The 24,522-nt window shown below is 34.5% G+C and overlaps 1 protein-coding gene across 1 annotated transcript in view; it reads left to right on the top strand.

Annotated features, from left to right (window-relative positions):
- The window catches only part of LOC123566712 (A disintegrin and metalloproteinase with thrombospondin motifs 7-like), a 158,737-nt gene extending 136,805 nt beyond the window's left edge, over positions 1 to 21,932 (top strand). Inside the window, exons 13-26 of the mRNA XM_053549086.1 lie at positions 1,070 to 1,175; positions 1,609 to 1,736; positions 2,276 to 2,396; positions 3,442 to 3,541; positions 3,769 to 3,826; positions 8,610 to 8,745; positions 12,466 to 12,592; positions 15,011 to 15,230; positions 15,626 to 15,772; positions 16,035 to 17,471; positions 17,976 to 18,146; positions 18,658 to 18,804; positions 19,303 to 19,453; positions 20,076 to 21,932. Of these exons, the coding sequence (XP_053405061.1) occupies positions 1,070 to 1,175; positions 1,609 to 1,736; positions 2,276 to 2,396; positions 3,442 to 3,541; positions 3,769 to 3,826; positions 8,610 to 8,745; positions 12,466 to 12,592; positions 15,011 to 15,230; positions 15,626 to 15,772; positions 16,035 to 17,471; positions 17,976 to 18,146; positions 18,658 to 18,804; positions 19,303 to 19,453; positions 20,076 to 20,248 (3,222 nt within the window). The 3' untranslated portion in view covers positions 20,249 to 21,932. The remainder of the gene's footprint in view (positions 1 to 1,069; positions 1,176 to 1,608; positions 1,737 to 2,275; positions 2,397 to 3,441; positions 3,542 to 3,768; positions 3,827 to 8,609; positions 8,746 to 12,465; positions 12,593 to 15,010; positions 15,231 to 15,625; positions 15,773 to 16,034; positions 17,472 to 17,975; positions 18,147 to 18,657; positions 18,805 to 19,302; positions 19,454 to 20,075) is intronic.
- The last annotated feature ends 2,590 nt before the right edge of the window (positions 21,933 to 24,522 follow it).

The following is a 24,522-nucleotide window of genomic DNA, read 5'->3' as shown; positions in this document are numbered from 1 at the left end:
GTAAAAGTATGTATATATATATACAGTGTATATACATTCTATACCAATCCGCGTTGAAATAAACATGTTGGAAAAACACCAAAACAGTTCCTGTCGGCGAGTAGTTTTGAGACTAGGTAAAAAAGTAGTAAGGTATTCATAAAATACATTATTAGCATGCAGAATCGTATTCTAAACGGCATCCTTGTAATTCTACGAATGAATATCAGTTTCTGCAAATCCATTAGTTACAAAGATAACGAAGCAAGATATAGAACATGTAAGCATTTGACAGTTATACATTTGCTGAAATAAAACATGCTTAATTAAAAAAGCTGTTAAGTTCATCTCAAGTACTTAACGGCAAATGTATCGCTAATCATTAAATTCCTGTAGCGTATGAAGTGTATCCACTTAAGTATTATCGAGTATTATAGAGATATTCTTTATTAACTAACATAGACAGTTGGCATTTCATTGCCACATGAATTGCATTTATCAAATGTATTGCTTTTTTATGTTGGGTGCATGTTCAGTTTTGATAAGGTATGCGTGCTTTGGAACCACAATGGAATTTATAAAAACATAAACTTATTAATAACCAATGCTTTGATGAAACTTTTGATAAATGATTATGTTTTATGGAAATAAATTTCAAGAGTTAACTGGCTGGCTCATGTCTGCAAATACACATAATGAAATGAAGTGCGGAATGTTCTATTAGATAAAAAGTAGTAAAGGTTTCGATTAATTAAACCCATTTTTAATAGGGTTTACTACAAAACGGTAGTCATGGTAAACACATGGTAAAGGGCCAGACAGAAAAAAAAGCCTGCGCATGCTTTTTAATCGGAAAAAGGCACTGTAAATAGTTCCATAAGTCTTTCTAAAACAACATTTATAGGCTACGCATGCGCTTTGTGAACAAATACGCTGTATCACCTTTACTTTGCATATCATTTACAAAAACTTGGAAGAAACTTGTTAAATTCGAAATTTTTGACAAAAATCTGGAGACTTTAGGAATGTCTATGTTTATAGGTGTCAAGTTTACATTGTGATATTGTATTGTTCCCTTTCTCCTTTAAAGGAATGTAAAGACACTGAAGTAGCCTTTAATGAGGCCCAGTGTGCAGAGTTTAACTTGATTCCATACAAGAAAAGTTTCTATAGTTGGGAACATGTTCCTACATCAGGTAAGATAATTTCAAGCAAGTACAGATATACTGTTCCTAAATGTTCTTTATTTCAGCAGCGATAAAAATGTAGACTATATGTATAACCGGCAAACAATTTTAACAGTTAAAGGTGGTTGGAGGCTGCTTACGACTGCATCGTTTCTGCGTTGCAAAGAATTATTTGAAGGCATTATAAACCTATTTTATACAGAATGAAAACAATTTATGGTTACGCATCGACTGAAACAAAGCCAGGAAACGAGCTCCTTGTTAAATATTACGTTATTTTTTCATTACGAATGGGTTGAAACAACCTCTGCTTCAATGTTTTGTTTGAATGGAAAGTCTTTTGTGTTTGAAAAATTCAAAATGGTACATTTTAGCACTGAATAACAGAATTATTATGGCAATACGCCATATTCCAAGTGTCATATCTGATGTATTTTTGTAGAGACTCCATGTCAGCTGCATTGTAAGCCAAAGAACCATTTCTTCTCTGTACTAATGAAGGATATCGTCACGGATGGGACACCGTGTACGCCGGGTACCAGAAACATGTGCATAAGCGGAAGATGTAGGGTAAGCACCAGAATGTCTGCTAAAATTTCCGGCAAAGGTCGAAACATATTGCTTATCATGAATCTATCAAGATCATAAAAGTTTGCTGATCATTAATCCTGTGGTATAATACAGTTTGCGACATTCGGCTAAAATGACGTCACAATATAGTCGAAGAATAAACACTTTTTATCTCATTTTTTGCTAAGGTAGTTTACAAGTTATGACACTCGGCAATATGATTACGTATTCTGGTGAAGCAATTCAACATTCGTCGAACGTAAACAAGGCATTCTGGCAGAACCGGACAATGCCGACATCGCTTACAGCGACTTACGTAATTTGCCGAGTGTCACTATTGGTCCGCAAAAAATGAGCCATGTTATGAAATATTTGCATAGAAAATTTATCAGCTGCACATTAATGAGTCCTCCGTGACCTGAGAACGGAATCACCTTTTATAAAACTTGTAAATTTCTAGCAACTTGAAATAGTACGTCAGCTATAAATTGGCTCACGAACAGTTTTAATCTCAAACCGTTCTTTAAATGTTGTTTCAGCATATAGGTTGTGACTATGTGATAGACTCCAAGGCTCGGGAAGATAGATGTGGAGTTTGCCATGGTGATGGCTCTACTTGTACTACGATAAAGTCACAGTTCAACGAGTCTCAGGGACTAGGTAGGAATGTTATGATGGGTTAGAACCAGAAGGTTATAATTCATATAAATAAAGAAGGCAGTTAATACATTCTGGCACTGACCCCTCGTTTTATAAATAGATAAAAGCGATCATGTAATCGGTTGTACATGCACCAGTGCAAGCTTTACTTAGTAAACTTTCAAAGTGAAATTCTGTTGATAAATAATTTTACATTTAGATATTTGGTTTCAAAATATCCTTTTTGGATTTGTTTCGCTAAAACATGACAAGTTTATTTTCATAAGACTATGTATTATTTTAGTTATTTGGTGGTTTTATGCTAAGCAGTTCTTCAAGAATCATTCTAATATGGCTAACAATGCTTTAAAATCATCAGAACGATATTACGTTGACGTCACGTCGACGTGATATTTAGCGCCATGTACGCATCGCGAAATAGCGCTTTCAAATTTGATCAAATATTTCACTTAAAAACGTGTTTAAAATGAACTGTCACATAGCATAACTGTCTTAATTAATTTACATACACAAGGAGTTGGTTATTAGCTGTGCAGAATAACTCGCCATCATTTGCGCCCTAATGAAACTATTCCGCAAGGCGTATTACCATTTCCGGTCCTGGCATGTATAAACAAGGAGCGTGACGACCTTTCACTTGGCGCCATACATGCGCCAATAAACAGTTCGATCATATTTTATCGATATTCTACCAAAAAATTATTAGAATCGAAATAGTTTATAGCAAAACCGTGTTTTAACACTATTTATGCACTTGGGCGGTTATACGACGTACAAATAATTTCACTCGGGCTGCGCCCTCTTGAAATTATTACGCCCGACGTATAACCGCCCATCGTGTATAAATAGTGTTAAAGCACTCTTTTTGCTATAAAGTATTTCTTAATCAATTGTCGGTATTACAGAGTATTGTTATTATGAGGCATATCATACTCTGACAATATTCTTTTCAAAAGCAAGACAATGAACTTGAAACATTTAACCGTGATACTGTCATTATTTTCTTTGACTGTTTAAATCTATTCCAATTTGGCTCGGGTTGCAGGGTATGTAGAAGCAGCAGTCATACCGGAGGGAGCACGGAATATTCGTGTGGAGGAGGTAGCTGCCGCCAGTAACTTCTTGGCCTTGCAGAATTCAGAAGGTCTGTTAAATCAAAATCATTTTTTTCTAGTTTATGATAGTAACAGTTTCGGTTTGTCTGCCAGTTAAATTTTCAAGAGTGGGGCGTCTATTTTCTTCACAGTGTCATGTGAAACTTATGTAAAATTGTGAGACTAGAAAAAGATACATTAAAATATGTACTAGAACATATCCTGTTTAATTAAGTGTATAGCACTAACGACCATTAGTTTCCTTTTATGTAGGCCTGGGAATATTATCTGAAAGGCGATTGGTTGATGTTTTACAGGGGAAATTTACCTATGAACGTTACCTGATCGTCCATTGGTTTAAATATTACAGGGTATATTACCTAGGCGGTCATTAGTTACTATGTATAATATTACCTAAGAAGCCTTTGGTTTGTTTTGTACAAGGGGATGATATCATTTAAACGGTCATTGGCTTACTTTCTACAGAGGAGCCATTGGTTTATTTTTTTTTTCTAAGAAATAGTGCCTGGACGGCCATTGTTTAATTTGTTACAGGGGAATATTACTTGAGCGACCTTTGTTTTATTTGTTACAGCAACCCTTTTTTATTTGTTACAGTGAAATATAACCTGAACGACCCGTGTTTTATTTGTTACAGGGGAATATTACCTGAACGACCATTGTTTTATTTGTTACAGGGGAATATTACCTGAACGACCATTGTTTTATTTGTTACAGGGGAATATTACCTGAACGGTCATTGTTTTATTTGTTACAGGGGAATATTACCTGAACGGTCATTGTTTTATTTGTTACAGGGGAATATAACCTGAACGACCATTGTTTTATTTGTTACAGGGGAATATTACCTGAACGACCATTGTTTAATTTGTTACAGGGGAATATTACTTGAACGACCTTGTTTTATTTGTTGACGGGACCCTTATTAATCTGTGGTACACGGGAAAATAACCTTGAAGAGTGTTTTATTGTTACAGGGGAATATAACCGAACGACATGTTTTTTGGTAAGGAAATATAAAGACGACACCGTGTTTTTTTGATACAGGAATAATTTAAATGAACGCACTTGTTTTATTTTTAGGGAATATTACCTGACGCTCTTGTTAATATTTGTTAAAGAAGAATATTACATCAAGTCATTGTGTATTTATTACGGGGAAATTCCACGCGGTCATTTTTTTATTTTTCAAGGAATATTACTGAACGTAATTACTTTTTATTGTGTACAGGGGAATATTACCTGAACGGCCATTGTTTATCTAAGGGAAATTCTGACGGTCATAGTTTTATTTAGTTGCTTATATTTGTTCAGGGGAATATTAACCTGTAAACGGTCAGTTTTTTTTTTCGTACGATGTAATATTCATGAACGACGTGTTTAAATTTTTACAAGGACACATTTTATCTGAAAGGTTCAATGGTTATTCAATGAGCGTTTTAAACATGCTGTAACTGGCAGTAAAATCAGAGGCAATTGATCTTTGGACCCACCTTTTAAAGGAACGCTTCTGTTATGGTTATAGAACCCATAAAGACAATACTCTTTTTTTAGATACACCACTTAGTTTAAGATGCGTACGTTAAATTTTTTAAGGATATAGAAAAATATCTACCATATTCGACTAATTGTGCAAATAAAGACATTCACGACCCTATTACTGATGTCACAAGCCGAGGGTATGCGGCTGCACAGAGGTCTGAAAATCAATAACATGAGTAGTGTTTTAGTCTTTTTGAGCGTATTTGATTCATGTGACTTTCTAAATATTATCATGTGCAAGCATTACGTGTAATCCTTAAATATTAATAAATAATCCTTCGCCAACTTGTCGTAAGACGAAGTAATATCAATTTGTTTAACTTCGGACTTAATAAAATTGAGCGAAAATCATATTCAACGGACCAAATTGAAGTCGTCTTACGAAATATTTTTGTTGATGTTAACTCCGTGTCAAAGATCCAATCATACGGGGATAACCTGGCAAGTTTCAGTCTGTCCGTAACGTTCTACACCGGACGTTATGACCAACCAAGGACTCCGGGATATACGTCCCACGTATGATAACTGTACCCGCAGAGGCATCTTTTAATGATGCCCTCCCACGAGGAGCGAAGTATAGGATTACCGTTTATGAAGGGAATTTGGTGAAATAAATAATTTGTGGCTTTTTTGTTTTTCGCTTTATACAGTCCTGGAGTATCATGGAAATCATTGCAGTATGATCATTCTTATATCTTATGTTAATAATGGCGATTATCTCAATGGCGACACAACGTTAAACACAGTGAGTTAAAATTAGATATGTAATCTCTATCTGCCGCAAATGGCATATACTTCTACAGTATAGAATGGTTCTGCTGCGTAAAATGTACATTTGTAAATTCATTTTTTTTTCAATTTTTTATGAATATATAAGAAATAAGATAACTTAAGTCTGATACTTCGTTCTTGCAGGATTCTTGTTATCATTATGTAAAACATCAGTGTCCACTTAGTAATATTTAAAGCAATATATTTGAAATTGCATGAGAAATGATATCATAAAAAGTTAAAGACACTGATTCTGCAGCTTACGGCTAGAGTGATTGACCATTTGACAGTAAATGGAAACGAATAAAGAATGAAATATTTGAATGTGGATATAGTGACAAAAATACATATCCGAACGTATTCAGATTGAATGTGTGAAAATATTGCCATTTCTAAAATGACAGCAGTGGCATGTATCGAAGTTTACAGGCAAAATAATCCATTGAGTACATCAGTTAAAGTGTGTCAGAGATTAAGATCGATCAAATAATCTTCATTTACAGATAAATACTACGGTTAATAACAGATGGTTTAGTATTTCCATTGCTTTGATAGTTTCTCTTGAATGACAATTAACTACAAATGGTCATCACATTAGTGTTAACTTCATTAATCATTGTTACAGTAATACGTGTATGCCTTTAATACTTGGTTCGATAATAATAACAAAATAAATTGTTTAGACATTTCTGTAAACGATTAATGATTACAGCTTTATTAGATACCGATCCACTTGACTTTATGCCAGACAACAATTAATTTAAAATTGTCTAGCCATCGGTCTTTTTGTAGAACTATGTTAATCAGTAGCCTTGAATTATCTAAACATTGATAATGAAAAGAATTTGCAAATTGTAATAATCAACCTACATTCAACACTGAATCCAGACTAGTATAAATTATATTTCACATTGCTGGCAGGAAATGTCCTCTATGATTATAGATAAAAAAAGAAATGACAAAATTATTTTACATAAACGAAGACTTTTCAGTCACAAAAACTCTTATAAATGTACAGTATCAGATTGTATGCAATGTAGGATTATAATCTTTAATACTCTAGACTGCTTGCAAACGATTATAATTTAATATTAAACCGGTAATTAACACTGAATCAGCAAGAACGTATAGTACCGATACATCAGGATTTACATACTTAATTTCTTGTTAAATGAAATTGCAAACAATTGAGTTATCAATTAACGAGACTTAAGAGCAAAAACAACGTCGGGGATGATAGAAGTTACAATCAAGACTGATTCCGCCTTGTAACAGCGGTGTTCGCTTTAAAATGCCCATAATTAAGAACAGTAGAAAGCAATTTCATACTGCAAATAATTCCTGGGCTCCCAGGTCTCAAAAGCAACAACAGTCCATAATAACTTGAAATTTTTAACACAAATTTTCCTCTGTCATAATGATATCCATTATTTTGAACTCCATCGTGGGATGGGCATCATTTTAATAATGCACTCTGTGGTAAAGTTTATTATAACGTGACTATACCCGGTCCTTTGGGGTCATAATCGTCGTGTTAGACGTACGGACAGATTGATAACTTGCCAGGATTATCCCAATGATTGTTTGTTTTGATCGTGTGAGGTAAACCCCATCTAATTATTTGTAAACACTTCTAATTGGGCCGTTGAATATGATTTTCGCATCAATTTTAATAAACGTCCAAGTTAAACAACTGAATACTTATTTCTTTCGCAAAGTTGGCGACCAGGATTAATCATATAATTGTTTAGGCATTTACACATATGCCTGCACCAGAATATCTTCATGGAAAGTCGAAATAAAAAAATACAGCTCAAAAAACTAACACCACTATTCACCGTTATTGATTTCCTACCTCTGTGGCAGCCGCATCCCTCGGCGTGGTGGACATCAGGTAATAGGGTGTGGACATAGAAATATTAAATCCAAAGCACTACCGTGAAATTATTCCGCGGGACGCACGCCTCTGCTTCTTATCATTTCTCAATGATGATAATAGCAAGACTGTTATTAAACTTCCAGTTGATGTGGTAATGGAAACACGTGCTGATACTGAGCACGGATTAGGTACTGCCTAAAGAAATGCGAGTTCAAATCATTTCTCAGTTGCATATATACAGTTTTCGGGAGAAAAACTTTAAAAGTGCAGTCTCGCATATAAAATCGAGATGAGTTCTTTTCTTTCTCCGATGTAAGATACTTCAAACTAGCTTGTTTAAAGCTGTTTCTCTTATCAAACATCAACTACATTTTATCTAAAATGATATATGAAAATGTATCAAAGTAGCATTTTAAAACAACAGCTTGCTTATGGCAGAAAATTAAAATTTATCTTTGTCATTTGTTAATTATGGCGGCTCTTTCTTTTGTTATAAAATCTCTTCTGTAAATGTGATACTTTTATTGTTAATGAGAATACTTCCCTTAGATTTTGACCAGACATTGCAATGTAACTTTTGAAATTTTACAGACGTTTAATCATAACGAACCGCACTTTGCCATATCTATTACTTAGCACTGAATATTAGGCAGATAAACTGTTTTCATTGCTTCGATTCAAACGAAACGCAGTAAGTTTATTTTCATGAAAATGGCCAGGTCTTTTCATTGGCGACAAATGCATAATTGAAAATATCTTAAACCAATGAATATTTTTGCGACAGCTTTTCCTTAAGAAATTGACAGAAATTTAAGAAATTTTAAGTACTCATTGATCTATGTGAACAAATATGTACTTTGTGATTCTCTTACAAGTAAACATACACAAGTAAACCTTCTGTTACAGTTGTTGTTACAGTCGAATAATCCCGGAGTCAAATTTGAATACACAGTTCCAAAGGACAACGTCACAGAGCCCAGGAAGCCCGAATTTCACTGGCATCATCAGCCTTGGACGCATTGCACCTCGTCTTGTGGGGGAGGTATACTGTGTTTTTTGTTTGTTTTTTGGGGTTTAACGCCGTTTTTCAACAGTATTTCAGTCATGTAACGGCGGGCAGTTAACCTAACCAGTGTTCCTGGATTCTGTACCAGTACAAACCTGTTCTCCGCAGGACGAATGATGTCAGACACAACGGCTTTTATCGTCACAGAGAACATACGCCCCGCCCGGGGATCGAACTCGCGACCCCGCGATCCTTAGACCAACGCTCTCCCTACTGAGCTAAGCGGACGGGCAGGTATACTGTGATTATTTATGTTAAGGTAGTGGTCCGGAAATGATAATCGGCAATTTCCGTGCGTTTACATATTCTCCGTATTAGATTTCGGCATCCTTCGGTCATACACAGATAAACCGGAGAATATAAAATCTGAAAATACCATTAGTCAGTACGGATACATTTCCTTAACCTTTACCCTGCTTAATTTCTTAAATGGACTGGTTCATCATTCAATTTGGCCAGTACCACTTATTATTCAAAGGGGTGTTCACTGAAAATTTTCAGACTAAATAGCGAACAGTGCAGATCATGATTAGCATGCACATCTGCACTGGTCGCAAAGGCAAAATCACTTCCTACCAGCTGACTAAAGGTTAAAACACATTTCGAGTACGAAACTACGGATTAAATCATTTTTTTTTTTGTATTTTTTAATGACACGCTTTATTGGAAGAAAAATTATTGAAATTTGTACGTCCAATAACTCTTTTTATTTATGTCAAAAACATGAAGCAGCTGTCCACTTAGAGAGTATTCTTAAAAAAAACAACAGTTCTTGCAATATTGCACAAGACCTTACAAGATCAACGCCATAAAAGGGAGATATTAAAAACAACAGAATCCTTCCATTAAGAAGGACATGAACAAAATATTCAAATCTTTGACAAGTATATACGAGAAAACAGATATCAAAGTTTAAAGTAAATTTTAACAAAAAAATAATGTATTTTATGTTCGTAACAAAAATATGGCAGCTTCCTTATAAACAAAGTTATTATGAGTTATAATGTAAGACCAACTTGAGTCCGGATTTCTACAGATACTTCGGAGTGACAAGTGTGTTTTTTCAATATCTTGGCCACGAACGACTAATCCATGGAGTTAAGATAGGTTTCGTGTGGTCACGGAATATTAATTTGTACGAGATAATATCGTAATCATGTGGCCACGAGATAAACCACAGCACAGTTTACCCCGGAGCTTCCGTAGATTTCACTTCCTTTGTGTTTCTCAGTATCAAGTACAAAATTAATATCAAACTGTCTAATTAGAGATAATCATTTTCTTTTCACGTAAACTGTGAACCAGCTGCTTTAAATATATTGATAAAATAATCAAAGATGCACACTTTGATTTTATCACTACTCTTAATGTTGTATCTCAATATACAGCGCCATCCAGATCGTAGATCTACCAGGATCAGCATTTCTTACGTCATTTTTTTTAAATCCAGTACGAATTGAACTTGTATGAGTCAGCAACATCTGGTGCGCTTCTTTTGTTAATACGCTTAAAGGCATTGGTACGGCTTGAATTTATCTAAAATTTCGGCAGTGGAAAGAATGCAAAGTGTCCACCTTCACAGCTGGACAGACCTCCACACAAGCACATAATTGGGGGCAGGACTGGATTTATATAATTTTAACACAGTCGGGGATATGAATCGCTCTTTAGATGTATAAGCATTATATCATTGTTATACAAATGAATACTGGATCTCAGAAATGTTTTTAATCTTGAATGCTTAAAAAATATGATTTTGTCTCCAGTCACGAGAAACCTCATGTAAAATAGTTAGAATAGTGTTGTGCTAATGCCTTTAAAGTATAGACTTTGCTAATGCCTTTGAAGCGCTTCACGGGAGATATAAGTGAGATTTAGATTTTGCAAAGGTATAACTGATAATCATGTATGATTTATATACTTAACCGAATAATTAGAGATATTTATCACTTCAACTTTGACTTTGTTAGAATGCGGTTTTTCCCTAAACAATAAGCTTATTCATGATTATAGAGAATTCATTTATGAGCCGCGCCATGTGAAAACCAACATAGTGGGTTTGCGACCAGCTTGGATCCAGACCAGCCTGCGCATCCGCGCTGTCTGGTCAGGATCCATGGTGTTCGCTTTTAAAGCCTACTGCAATTAGAGGAACCGTTAGCGAACAGCATGGATCCTGACCAGACTGCACGGATGCGCAGGCTTGTCTGGATCCATAATGGTCGCAAAGCCACTATGTTGGTTTTCCCATGGCACGGCTTATTTAAGCTTTGTTAAATTAATTTATTAAGAATTTATATGAATGTCATTTATGGCAATTTAAACATTAAGTATTTAATAACCATAAGGCAAACGAGGTGGGTGATATATTTATTTTATCACTTGAAACTCAACATTTTATTTTAACATATTTAATACAACGTTTTTGTACATACGTGCAGAATATTTAGACATCAAGGCAGTTGTATTTGATTATCTCTTAATTTTTGTAATTGTAAATTTATTCCTTGTCAGGCCGATTTTTATATATGATGAATCACCACTCTCTCGAGCCTCGGATGCTCACTCGAACAATTCATGTAGTCGCAGTCCGCCCGCTTAGCTCCATAGAGAGAGTGCAGATCAGTGGATCGCAGGGTGGTGAATTCGATCCCCGGGCGAGGCGTATGTACTGTGGTATGTCATCGTGACTATGCCAGTTAAGTTGTTGATATAGATTTGTATGTATAATTATGACATAGTACATGTACAAGTCGGAAATAAACATCTGTTCTGCTATGTTGTAAATGTATTATTGAATCAATGTACATAGCAGTATGCACAGTACTTGACGCAGTGAATTAGTTTTCACCACACACTATAATGCAAGCTATTCATCGAGCTGTGTTATAAAACATTCAAATAAATTAACTAAAAACAATGATTGAATACGAAAACTAAATACACTGGCAACCAAAATTGCAAATATATAATTCATGAAATGCTTTTAATTTGCCAGCTACCTCTTGAAGTTGCTGTATTATCAAAATAATTTTATTGAAGTTCAAACGGGAATGTTAATATGTAGGTCACTAAGTTATGGTGGGTCAGTGCTTTTGGTTATAATGTGACTGCCACATTTCTTGTTATGAACATATAGTGTATCTTATTAAAATCCTATTTTCGAAAATTGTTTTCTCCAATATATGTTTGAATACTGATTAGCAATGAGAAAGCTTTATTAAATCCATTATTTTGTTTACCTCCTTTTAAGGCTCCAACTGTATAAGTTCATGAGCAGTAATGAATTTGTTTATGATTTCGATGGGTGTAACCTCACCGACACAATCATAGGCCAGATGGTGGATTATTTTATCACGGGCGGGTACCTGGGTAGAACCACTGACCTTCCGTATGACAGCTGTATGGCTTCCTAACATGACTAAATCAACGCTCCGGGTACAGCGCCCGACCCCACATCGGTGAGAGGCAAGTGATTTGAAGTCTGCGACCTTAACCACTCGGCCACGGAGGCCCCAGTCAGTTAAGAAAGTCGTGCATTTCTTTGTATATATTTATGCATGGCGTTTACTTGCTGTTATATCTCTCTTAACATAAAATTTAAAGTCATATGGAACTTTAAACAATAGCAAATCTAATTTAATGTGTCTTATTTTAGGATTGTCAGTCAATATATAAATTGTTTCTTTTCTTCAGGCAGTCAACGGTCAGAAGCTGTCTGTATTGAATTGGAGGCTGGCATAGTAGACGATAAATATTGTGATGCATCTGCTAAGCCTGACGACATACAGAGAGTCTGTAACGAACATCTGTGTCCAGCAAGGTATAGTTATATTTGTTCCGTGTAAAAGGGAAGTAATCAAAGCACAACTAGCTCAACATGCGCTGCTCATTTTTCTCGCTTTGTATACATGAGCATAGTTTCCATTAGTTCATCTTGCGAAATTTCTGCATCTTTATATCGCTGTTTTATTTCAGTATTTAACTAAAAGCATGTAATAAAGATAGTTCAACCAAACCTAATAAATATTTCAATATTAAGGCCATACCAAATTGATTTGTCGTTCGTCGGAACTACCGCATCAATGATTTCATTCCCGAGAAAAAGAAAAAAAATTCACCCGCCCGCACGTACGTAAAAATCTCCGAAAAAAATTTTTTTTTCTGATTACGCGGTCCGGAATGATAACGGCAAAACAGGTTTTATCGCTGTTTTAATGCGTCAAAGTGATAGTGATCGCAATTCATGCGTTCGTAATACATGTAGCTGATGACTCAAACTCAAAATGTCAGGAATTATGATGTTGTTTTAAATCTGGAGTGTCTGTGCTAATGCCACACTTGGCCTTCGATGTGCCGGTAGGTGATGAAGTAGGCATGTTCTACGATTGTTCAATACAGAATACAGTGAAAAGAACAGAGCCCGACTTGTAAGACGTGCACGGCGTTTCAATTAAAAATATTTGGATTAAACATAGAAATATTGTTCAGATAAAGTTTTCAAACAATTTGTTATCAGTTATTTAGTTCAATATGTTAGATCTAGAGCCAAAGCAAAGTGCTTTCTTTAAAAAAAAGTTTGTTCACAGATCCCGACTGATCCATCACATTAAATATAATTGTCTCGGGGCCCAAATCATTTTGAACGTAACTTCTTCAGTACGACAGTCAAATATTCTATCAAAATGCATATATTCAATTTAAAAAAAAATGTTTAGCTTTTTCAAATAAGTAGTGTAGATATAAAGATAATTTCTGTTATCTTGTAACCCCAATTTTCCCTGTTTGTATATTAATTGGCTGTGAATTGATTGAAAGAAAGAAACTGAAAAAACAGACCTTCCCAACTCAAAATTTCTTGGTCAATCAAAGCACAACAAATAACACTTTTAAGAGTGGCCATATTGGGATCATTTTTTGACCGTCTGTTATCATTTTTGACTGAAATGAACCTCTACCACAAAAACTTAAGCTAGCTTGATCTGTTAAGAAATTATTCCAATGGAATTCGAGCAGTGTCGAAGCATTTGTGTGCCCAACTCCGTTTGGTCTCATTGGTCAAGAGATTTATTACTTTCCCCTCACCTCTACCGTTTGGAGTTTCACTAGAGGCACAAAGTTGCTCATGTGTCGAAGCCATCTAACTGGGTTTCAGAAGATATGTTATTCCACTAAGGTGCCCGTTTTGTCTTAAATATTTCTCATCCTCTGCCATTAAATGGGCACGCCTTCAGATTAATGTAGAACAATCAAAATTAAAAATAAGACACTCATCCCTTAATAATTATAAATACAAAATAAAAACAAACTGATTCAGTGAGTTTTGGCAAGAATTTATATGCAAAACCATTCATGTAGTCTTTAACACATATAGAAAAGCTATCTACTGTGTTAGTCACACTGTAAATGTTTGATTTCTGTGTTATTCTTAAAGAAATGTTAACTTCATGTATAATCAGAACTGGTTATGCCTCCTTTTAGGGTCCAAGCAGGAAAAAAAAATACCCGCTCGCTCCATGTAAAATCTACCCGCCTCTGAAAAAAATCAAAATTGAGAGAAAAAAAAATTCGCTCGCTCGCTCCATTTTTTTTTTTTGAAAATTTTCCGAAGAACTAGATCTATTAATCAATTTGGTGTGGCCTAAAATGTAAACTAAGAAAACGCGAAGAGACTCCGAAGGTTTAAAATATTATTCCATGACAACCTTATTATAAACTCTTCATGAATATGTGTTCTCATAATACTATCAATGTAATATTCTATTAAGGCATGTGTATTCTCATTATATTCAAAGAAAATTTATAATACTCTTTTCTGCAGTACGTAATCCCACTTTATTCAATGAAATACCCTTTTCTGGAGTATTTTATCTCATAACAGTCATAGTAGTACTCTTTTCAAGATTATGCTAGTATCTCATTATTCAAAGAAATAATCTTTTCAGGCGTATGCTATCCCATAATATTCAATGTAATACTCTGTTCAGGAGTACGTAATTTCATTATTCAAAGAAATACTCTGTTCAGGAGTACGTAATCCTATGATGTTCGAAGTTATGTGAAGTTTAGATTGTATAAATATGCCCAGATATTTACCTAGAAATCTGAAATTTTAATGTTACGAATATATCATAAAAAATTTCAACGACTCAGATTGACCTTTTATTCCTGTAATAATTTTATTGGTTATAGTCAGTCTAAAAGTAGACGTAATGCTCATGTTGTTGAATTCTATTTATAGATGGTGGTCAGGTCCGTGGCAACATTGCTCTGTAACTTGTGGAAACGATGGAGTACATCACCGTACCGTAATTTGTGTACGAAGTCTTGGACCGGATGAACAGATAGCGCTTGATGATGATGCATGCAAAGCAGACGACAAACCAGCTGAAACAGAAGCATGTCACAAAAAGGAACCATGTCCAGGAAATAGCACATGGGTCGTTGGAGAGTGGTCAAGTGTAAGTCTTCTTATATATAATCTTATATATAATTAGGACGAATTAAAAACATACTGAATTCCATCGTCATATGACAAGAACGGATTCGGAAGGAGTCAAATTCAACAAATAAACGCCTTAAATGTGTGATATATGATATGGCCTTGATATATACATATCGTACCAATTCATGAAATCTTAATGTGTTGAAGTGATATGCCAAAACGGTGACAATGGACCATCCTTACCTCATGTATGCGTATATGAATGTATGTTAGAAATGCAGATAAAAAGTATAACATATAGATAACATAGACGAAATAAACGTGTGACTAAAACTCATTAAGCTGTTTTAACGCAAACTATACATAGAAATAAATACACAAACCCTCACGCTTACCTTGGTTCATTTTCAGTGTAACGGAAATCTGTGTGGACTAAAGTACAGGAAAGTTGAATGTAAAGATATAAGTATAGGATGTACAAAGAATGCCATTCCATTATCAGAAATGCCATGCAGTGATCAAATCTGTGGAAAATATGTCGCCTCAAAATGGACAAGTGTATGGCTACTTTTTAAGTTTTATATTATGTTATATTTGTTGTTTTCGATAATTTGAATAGAATAAAAATGTTTGTGATAATAATGAACTTGGAATTTTTGCATGTCAAAATTAAGAATATTGACGCATTCATCATAAGTGTTATTCCTATGATTGATTGATTGATTGAATAATAACACGAGGCAGTGCAAGATGTGCATTAAAGACAAAAATCTTTACATGTTAAAATGATATTATACAACTGTGTTTTTTATTTATCTAGTGTACAAGAAGTTGCGGTGACGGAATACAGACGAGGCAGGTGATTTGTGAAGGGGCAGACTTCTGTGACACTTCTAAAAAACCAACAGCACAACGTCACTGCAACGTAATGCCATGTTTGGATTTAACTACTACAACAGAATCAACCATAAGAAGGCAAAACACCGAACACGCATCGGATAAAACGATTTCTTCTGACCCACTTACTACAGGGAAAATAAATTTGGAAAGAGTAACTGACGCCACATTTGTTTCAGCTGACTCTGATTCAGAGAGGGCGGAATCTGTTGAAACTATAAAAAACAATGACACAGTTACTAAGGCCTCCGGACTTGTAACCAACCCTGAAGACAGTTCTCCTGAAATTAAGGATCATACCAGTGACACTATTAAAGGTGACAGCGTCAACAGCAAAGATGAAATGGAGCAAGAAAGAGGAAATGCCGAATCAAGTATTGATACTGATGCTTCTAATAATAAAGAAAGTGATTTTGAAGACTCGCATAAACACAGACATCACCATGGAGACTTCGAGGCGGAAATAGATCCTTCTTTAGGCGGTGGTCACTTACCAAAACAAGAATACGAGACTGATGAGAATGCTGATAATAGTTTTGAGGATGAATCTACTAAGAAAAACCATGAATTGAAACACTCAAAAGGCGTAAATGTTGGTGAAACAGAAGGAATAGTTAAGTCGAAAACTGAAGGTACTACTGACATTGAAGGTAAAGAAACGGTAGTAAACAAAGAAAGTACGACTACACAAATTTCAGATTACGGAAAACAAAAGGTACCAAAATTGGACCTCCCTCCATTGTCGAATTTCGATAATCTACCACTACTCCCAAAAAATAAAGAACTGCCTTCTCTACCCAACATCAAAGATCTTCCACCATTGCCTAACTTAGACGAATTACCGCCAATTAATTCTGCAGAGTTTGATAATTTACCAGATTTGGGTAAGCTGCCTAGTCTTGATGATTTGCCGCCTCTTCCAGGAAAAGGACCCCTTCCGCTTAAACAAAAGGACCAGTTACAAGGACCTTCATCCGAATTGAGTAAAACTGATATTGTAACACATGATATTACAACAAACTCACCAGAAGATATTAAACTTGTCAATAATATAGAAACAACAGAACAAAAAACGGAACAACCTCATGATAAAATGCCAAGCGATAACAGTTCGCCGGGTCAGAGTGACAAAGTGTCAAATGAGATTATTAGTGATGGAAAAGCAGACGTCCATAAACTTGATATTAAAGACGTTCATATTAATTTTAATGACTCTAGAAATGATAGACAAAACATAAGTTTTGGAGAGAGCGACTCATTGATATTAGCAGAAATGGCTGAACAGGGTCCAATGTTGCCTAGAGTACAAAATACCAACCAAGCGACTGATTATAAGTGGATGCCACTAGACTGGTCTGAGGTAATATAATAATATATCAAGATGTATGTTTGTAATGATCGTCATCTATTTAAACGAATGTTTAGTTTTTGAGCTTAGTAAGAATTTTTTTTAACTCGGTTAGAAGTCTGTTTAATAAAATCTATAAGAAAGTCATTAAGAAGCATAGAATGTAATCAAGCTTAATAATGACAGACTTGGTTTAATTGAGTTTCTTCGCGGGATGTAATAAAATAAACAACACACCGCACACCCTCTAAGCTCAAGCGGAATTTTGTTACAAACAGTGGATATACCCCGATATTCCGAAGGAACAGAAAATATAACAACACGGAGTCCGTTTTACCAGACTTCTTTCTAACGATAAGATTCTAAAAGAAGTGGGGAAAAAAATAGATTACACCACTGCACTTGTAAATGTTTTCCATACACAAAATATGTTACTTGTTCGAAGACGTCCATTAATTATTAATATAATAACATTTTTCAACATTTTGTCCATGAATCAGTATAATTTAATTTTAGTGTTCTCGGCATTGCGGAGGAGGTGTAAGGACAAGGGTTGTTGAGTGTTTAAATTCCGAAACCGGTGAAGATGTAGATCAGACACGCTGTGATATAAACACAAAACCTACAGCCATTGAAGACTGTAATAAAAGAACCTGCCACGAGTGGCAGACGTCAGAATGGGGGCAGGTAAAATTCATAAACTGTATCTATATAACAATAAACCGTAGCAAATACTATATGAAAGAGCTGCTGTTTTTTCAGTAAATTAAAAATTAATAGTTACTACTTTTTCATAAAACTTTGTGCCTAAATTGCTGTAGTAATAATTTATATGTAAAATGTATTTTTATGAGATGACTTTAGTATTGCTTTTAAACTTGATAAGAAATCTATGTTGTTAATGCAATAATGTCTGAGGTGCAATAGGCCAGTATACCAGATATTCAGATTTGCGAGGCATGTTGCAGATGTCACATCTCTTTCAAATACATGTATGTTACGTTGCTTGATATACTGCTATTTGACACTTGGCAGGGCCTCATAATGTGGTAGGCACTTGTAGCCTAAACCATCTGCTAATTGTAAAAATGGTGGCAATAAATATTTTCAAACTAATTATTCACAAAGTTTTAAGCTTACACTTGTGTAATGTTTCTGAAAGAAGTCTGATGTTTTCGTTGACTTTATTTTGATGCAGTGCTCATTACCCTGTGGGAAGAGTTTTAGAACCCGTCTCGTCTCATGTCCACATGACGGGTCTTGTGATCCAAAACACAAACCAGTTGAAGAAGAGGCTTGTGACGTACCCGAATGTGTTATGTGGGTATCTGGTCAGTGGAGCAAGGTAAGGTCTATTGTTTCCACCTTTGATAGAATTTCGCTGTCGCAAGGCATTGTCTGTATTACTATTTTAATGAACAAACGTTTGATAATATCCCTTTAATAAGGTATAAGGTATATTGTATATGCCCAAGTCCACAGGTCAGTTGTCAATACGACAGAGCGATGATCTGTTACCGGGCCATTATGAAGTCACGTGTTTATTGAACAATTAATGCTAATTAATTACTTCACATTTTGAAAGTAAGATACTTGCCAATAAAATGATATTATCCAGTGTTTTTAAGAATTACACAAAAGAACTTTATTGGACCGTGTAACGCAAAAAGTCAAATTACAATATCTGATATATACTGATTGCATTTGTTGTACAGGACTGAAACTCGCATTTGTTCCTAAGATATATATATTTTTTTTTTTTTTTTGCTATCAGAAAATCTTGATTTATGTGTTTTGATAAAAGAAAGACAAAAACTTGCAGTTTTTTTTCTGTATGACACAGTGTACAAAGCAGTGCGATGGTGGTGAACAGTTCAGACTTGTTCAGTGTGTAAATGTAACAAACCAACGCCCAAGTCACGGATGCAGTTACCCAGAAAAACCAAAGGAAAGACAAGATTGTAACACTGACCCTTGTAAAGATAATAATGCTGGTGGGTAATTGGGTTGCTTTTCTGTAATGTTGTATTCGGGCTGATCTGCTCATTGCAAAATAATTATATACAAAGACAATTTATAATAATATATGAATATTCAAGACAATTCTCAATATATGAATAATTAAGGTCATTTACAACACATGAATATCAAGACAATTTACAAATAATTGTCAGTATATTAATATAGAATTACAGTTACTGTAGTTTTACCTTCATCATTTTTTTCCAATTTATTTAGGTATGGAAGTTGATTGTAGTATTTCGTACCTTCCATGCTCGTTCCACATATCATTGTGCATGTGTAAGGGATAAACCCTTTAATCAAAACGTTTTGAAAATTATTTAGAAATCTAAAAAAAAACCACATATAACAGATTTTGCGTATTTCTAAGAAATGAATTTAGAAAATGTAATGACACTTTTTCGAGAATGACATGAAACCGTATTTGGACATTGGTAATTTCCTAAAGCTAGCACTTGATCTAGTACGTTCTTTTGCAGTAAATAAGTGGGCTGAAATTTACACTGAATATTTGCACTGGGATTATAATTAACCAAATTGCATTTCAGAACTGTGTAAAAACGTTGCTTTGACTACAAATTTGTTCCTTTTCAGCCCTTTCTCTCCGATGTGAATACAATGAGATATCTTCATCTTTGTGTCGTGCTCTGCGTAAAATGGGACAGTGTCAGAACCGATTTGTAGCTTTAAAATGTTGTAAAACATGCAGTCAGGAGTCACATAGACGTGCCAACAAAGACAGACCAAAAGGGCATAGTTTAAAATAATATTAAACGGTATAAGTTACCAGTATTAAATAGTATGATATTCAAGAGAAAATATATTTTCTTCAAGAGGGAGTGCCAAGAAGGTCATGCATCTAGCATGTCTTATTTTAAATAGTTGGTTAGCCACTATTAACTGATAGCATCATGGGTTTTTACAAATTAGATATACACTTTATACTTGATAATTTAGAATAATGGAATATTATAAGATTATGTAATTTGGACGTTGCCAGAAATCGACTGGAGTGTATTATCTACAGTATTGTGCTTATTGTACTGTGAGTTTGCAGAAATGTGATTGCTTCAATTCTGCAAGACTTGAATGTGCTAGGGACAGAGTCTCAAATTAACCCCGGAGATGAGAGAAATATTGACGATGCCGGCTGAGTTTATACAGGGCAGAAGATAAATTCCAAAAACTAAACGGGAACAAATGTTACAAAATGGATCGAATCGAGCGGAAAATTGAAAAGTGGAAGTGACATCACAATCGGTGTCAATAGCTTCTTCCGATGTTGAAACAAATGATGTATTTACTAAAAACAATATAAAACTTATTGATGAACTTTATATGAAACGAAAATACTGTAGTATTTGATAAATAGATACATGTATTAGTAAATTATAAGAAAAATACCTTTTGGTACATTTTCGTTCAAGGCGGTTCATGAACTAGATAAAATTATGTTCTTCTTAATATAAAAGTGTCAGCATGATGATACCCGTTGTTCAGCACGAATGTCTCGTTTCAAAGGAGTGGTATGAACCTTTTTAGACAGACTCGTGTAAACTGTTTCCAGAAAGCGTTAAATACTGCATGTGTAAGAATCGTAATGTGAAAAGTAAATATGCGTCGTTGGTTAAACATTTTACCCATGCTATAATTATGCAGCCAAAGCCCCCAGTGAAGTGTGTTCTAATTCTTACTGTACGAAAGCTATGTTGCGAGTTTTTAGCATGTATTGCGAATGTTATCCAAGGCAAGTATACTTACTGTTTGTTCAGCACGTTTTTCTCGTGCTTCAGCTGAAAAGTGTAACCCGACGTCTCCCGAATGCATTGGTGAGGTGCATGATATTAATTTTGACACATTTTCTACATTATGATATTTGCTATCACGTCTCGTCATTGTTTGAAAATACAGTTTCTTTCAGATTCTTTTGTTTCGCAGAAAGGTTTTCCTCTACTTTTATTTTTCAATGAAAACAATTTTATTTGAGTCTGTATTAATTGACATATTTACATTTTATAGAATTTAAACAACTGCAGGTGTTTAATATGGATCTTGTGCAATTAAATAGGCGCACATTTTACATGGTCAACACTGTTGTATCATATAAACATATCCAACAGTTCAAAAAAAATTGTTGATGTTTTACATTTCCAAAAAACTCTAAGTAGCTAGCTGTAAAACTAAAAAATACAAGTCACTACAATTTGAAATTGTTTTCAGAAATACCTGCCGCGGAATAAACGAATCTAAAGATCAGTAAAAGCTGTAATTAGTGTTATTATATCTTTGACCAATGTTTAGTTGTTAATTATATTATATTTACATATAATGATATATGTACTTTTGATTATACATGTATTATTACTATTTGTTTGATCATATAAAATACTTAATAATGTGTCATTTTGTTCAGATTTTATGCGATGACATACAAATAAAACGTAAAAAATTGCAAGAATCTTTCTTCAGCTCATGATTGATCAACTTCAGTAAGGTAGTGTGCCCGTAATAAAATTCGGCATTCTTCGGCTATTACGGAAAATGTTGGAAGGACACAGAAATAGCAGGAGAGAAGTCGTAATTACACGGAAACTGCCGATTGCTATTGGGCCAATTCGTTCCACCCAACCCGGGATACGCCGGCCACGTGTGATGCAAGTAAAAAAATAACAAACTTCTTATTTGTTATGATTTTCTATTATGACATATTCCAAACAAATTGGCGATTGTTTTCTTGTGGTATGTTTCTTCCTTTAGTTACTTTATGTTACAAATTTCCAAATGTTTATCCAAATATATATCGCGAAGATATATTATTTGCCGCAAGACCACAGGCGCATATCGGCGCACGCCGGATCGATCCGGGTAGTCCCGGGAAGCGATATGAATGCCTAGCCGGTTGCCAGAGGCGAAACGGCGTACGCCGCAAATGCGAAACGAATTGGCCCATTATGGGTCGACTACCAAAATATTACTGGTATACAGTAGTTTAAAGAATTGTTATATACCTCGCTATTCAGCCAGTAAAATTTCAGTAAACACCCTTTGATAAACAAGTTTTACTGCCGAATTCGAAAGATTGACCAGTCCATTTTAGAAATTAGTAGGTTGAAGGATAATACTATGTATGATAACTCATTCAAGTTGTCTGTATACCTGACAAGTTGGCCAAGAGAGTCGTATACTTATACAGTTCTATGGCGAGTGTTATATGGTCAAGCGATATATATGCAAGTCACAAAATACTTATTTTATGAAAAAAAAAAGGAATTGCTTCTAACAGTACGTGCATTTAGTCATCATTTCAAGACTATTGTATAGTTATGTTTAAACCTTTTAATTAAGATGCGAACACTTATCTGTCTGTACATGTCAACGAATGACCACAGCTGCTTGTACTTGCGTACCATTATCTCGCGATAAAAGTATTCTTTATATCAAACTAAGAGTATGTACGCTTTTAGAGTGATATAGCATAATAGTACGGTGTCTTTTTAAAAGTCTTTCGTACTTTTACTCGGTTTTGTTGTTTATTTATTTATTTATTTATTTGGGTTTAACGGCGCACCAACAAAGTATAAGTTATATGGCGCCAAACAGGACTACAATTTTTGGTTTCACATCTCATTTACATCGAAATAAAAACATGAGGTATGGAATCAAAATTTGCATACCTGCTGGAATCACAGAGTTATAGCAAAACCAAGTGTTAAGACCCTATTCGTCGCCTCCTACGATCATGCAAGGGTAAGGCAGTGGTTCCAGTTCTTTTCATACATAGATCGTTTCAGAACCACATGGGGCCGGTTTTGTTAATATATTATGCGCGTATAAGAAGATAACAAGGAAATTCATTGATGCAAGCATCAAAGACGCCGCCAAGTGTTGTGTCTGAAGTACATTTTTTGCAATATGAGAAGTCGCCTAATTATTAGTTTGGTTAGTCTGACTGGTTACAAATTATCAACATTAGCACATAATACAATATATGTTAAAAGCAGAAATAACATGAAAAAGTATTACATGCATACAAATCCTACTGCAACGAATTGACATGCAAGTTCCTTTAAAACAAATAGTATATTTCACACTAGTCACACCTAAAGTTTAACAGTATTAGAATTAAGATCATTTCGAAATGGAATGTGAAGATAATTTTCAAATTGTGGTTCACAGAAACCATTATTTTTATTATCATATAATGTAATTAGTGTTTTCTATTCACTGATGAATTTTCATGGTCCTTAGTCACCTACATTATAGATTTCAGAATGCAGATTATACAGTTTCCGTTGCCAAAACAACCAAAAATTTTGTCCAAGAAAAGAATGATATAACATGAATAATCTCTATATTGTCCCTATTCACAAAGCAAATGTCATGAATCTTTCTTATATACTTTTGGAATATCATAGAATTCATTTTTTTTTGACCAACGGTAAACTTGATTCAAATCTAATATTACAAGAAATTTAGCAAGCATAATAACCCACTGCCAAAGTGTAGAAAATGTTTTAATGAAAATCTTTTTTTAAGTTAGACAGGAATGGACAGATACAAAAACAAACTATCTATAAAAGTAAAAAAAAAGAAACAAGTAATAACTTAAAGATATAATACAACCAGAGCAATTGACTAGTCATATAAAATTAATGAAAATATAAATTCAACAAGAAAATCTATTTAAAAGTCACTGATGCTTTGATAAGTTATGGTCCCATGGCTTTTGATATTTCGATCAAACCACATTTTAAAGAAGTATTAACTTGTCATTGACAAATTCAGTCAAATGATGGCCCTTTATTGCACACCTTAGCTGACAGTGAATATCTGTAAACAATAAGTACATGTATATGACACATAACCAAAAAAAAAGTCAAAGGTTAGAATCCAGATGAGTTTATAAAATATTTAGAAATATTCTGACCAGTTGTACATGTGGTCACAATTGGGAAACTCTATGCTTCAAAGTTAAGGTAACCATAACAATTATATAAATATACAACTGTAAAAGGAATCTGCAAAAATGTGCGCATTCTGA

The sequence above is a fragment of the Mercenaria mercenaria genome, chromosome 8 (assembly GCF_021730395.1).
Source record: "Mercenaria mercenaria strain notata chromosome 8, MADL_Memer_1, whole genome shotgun sequence".
Taxonomy (NCBI): Eukaryota; Metazoa; Mollusca; class Bivalvia; order Venerida; family Veneridae; genus Mercenaria; species Mercenaria mercenaria.
Note: the sequence above shows the minus strand (reverse complement) of the source record. Positions and strands in the feature narration are given on the sequence as shown.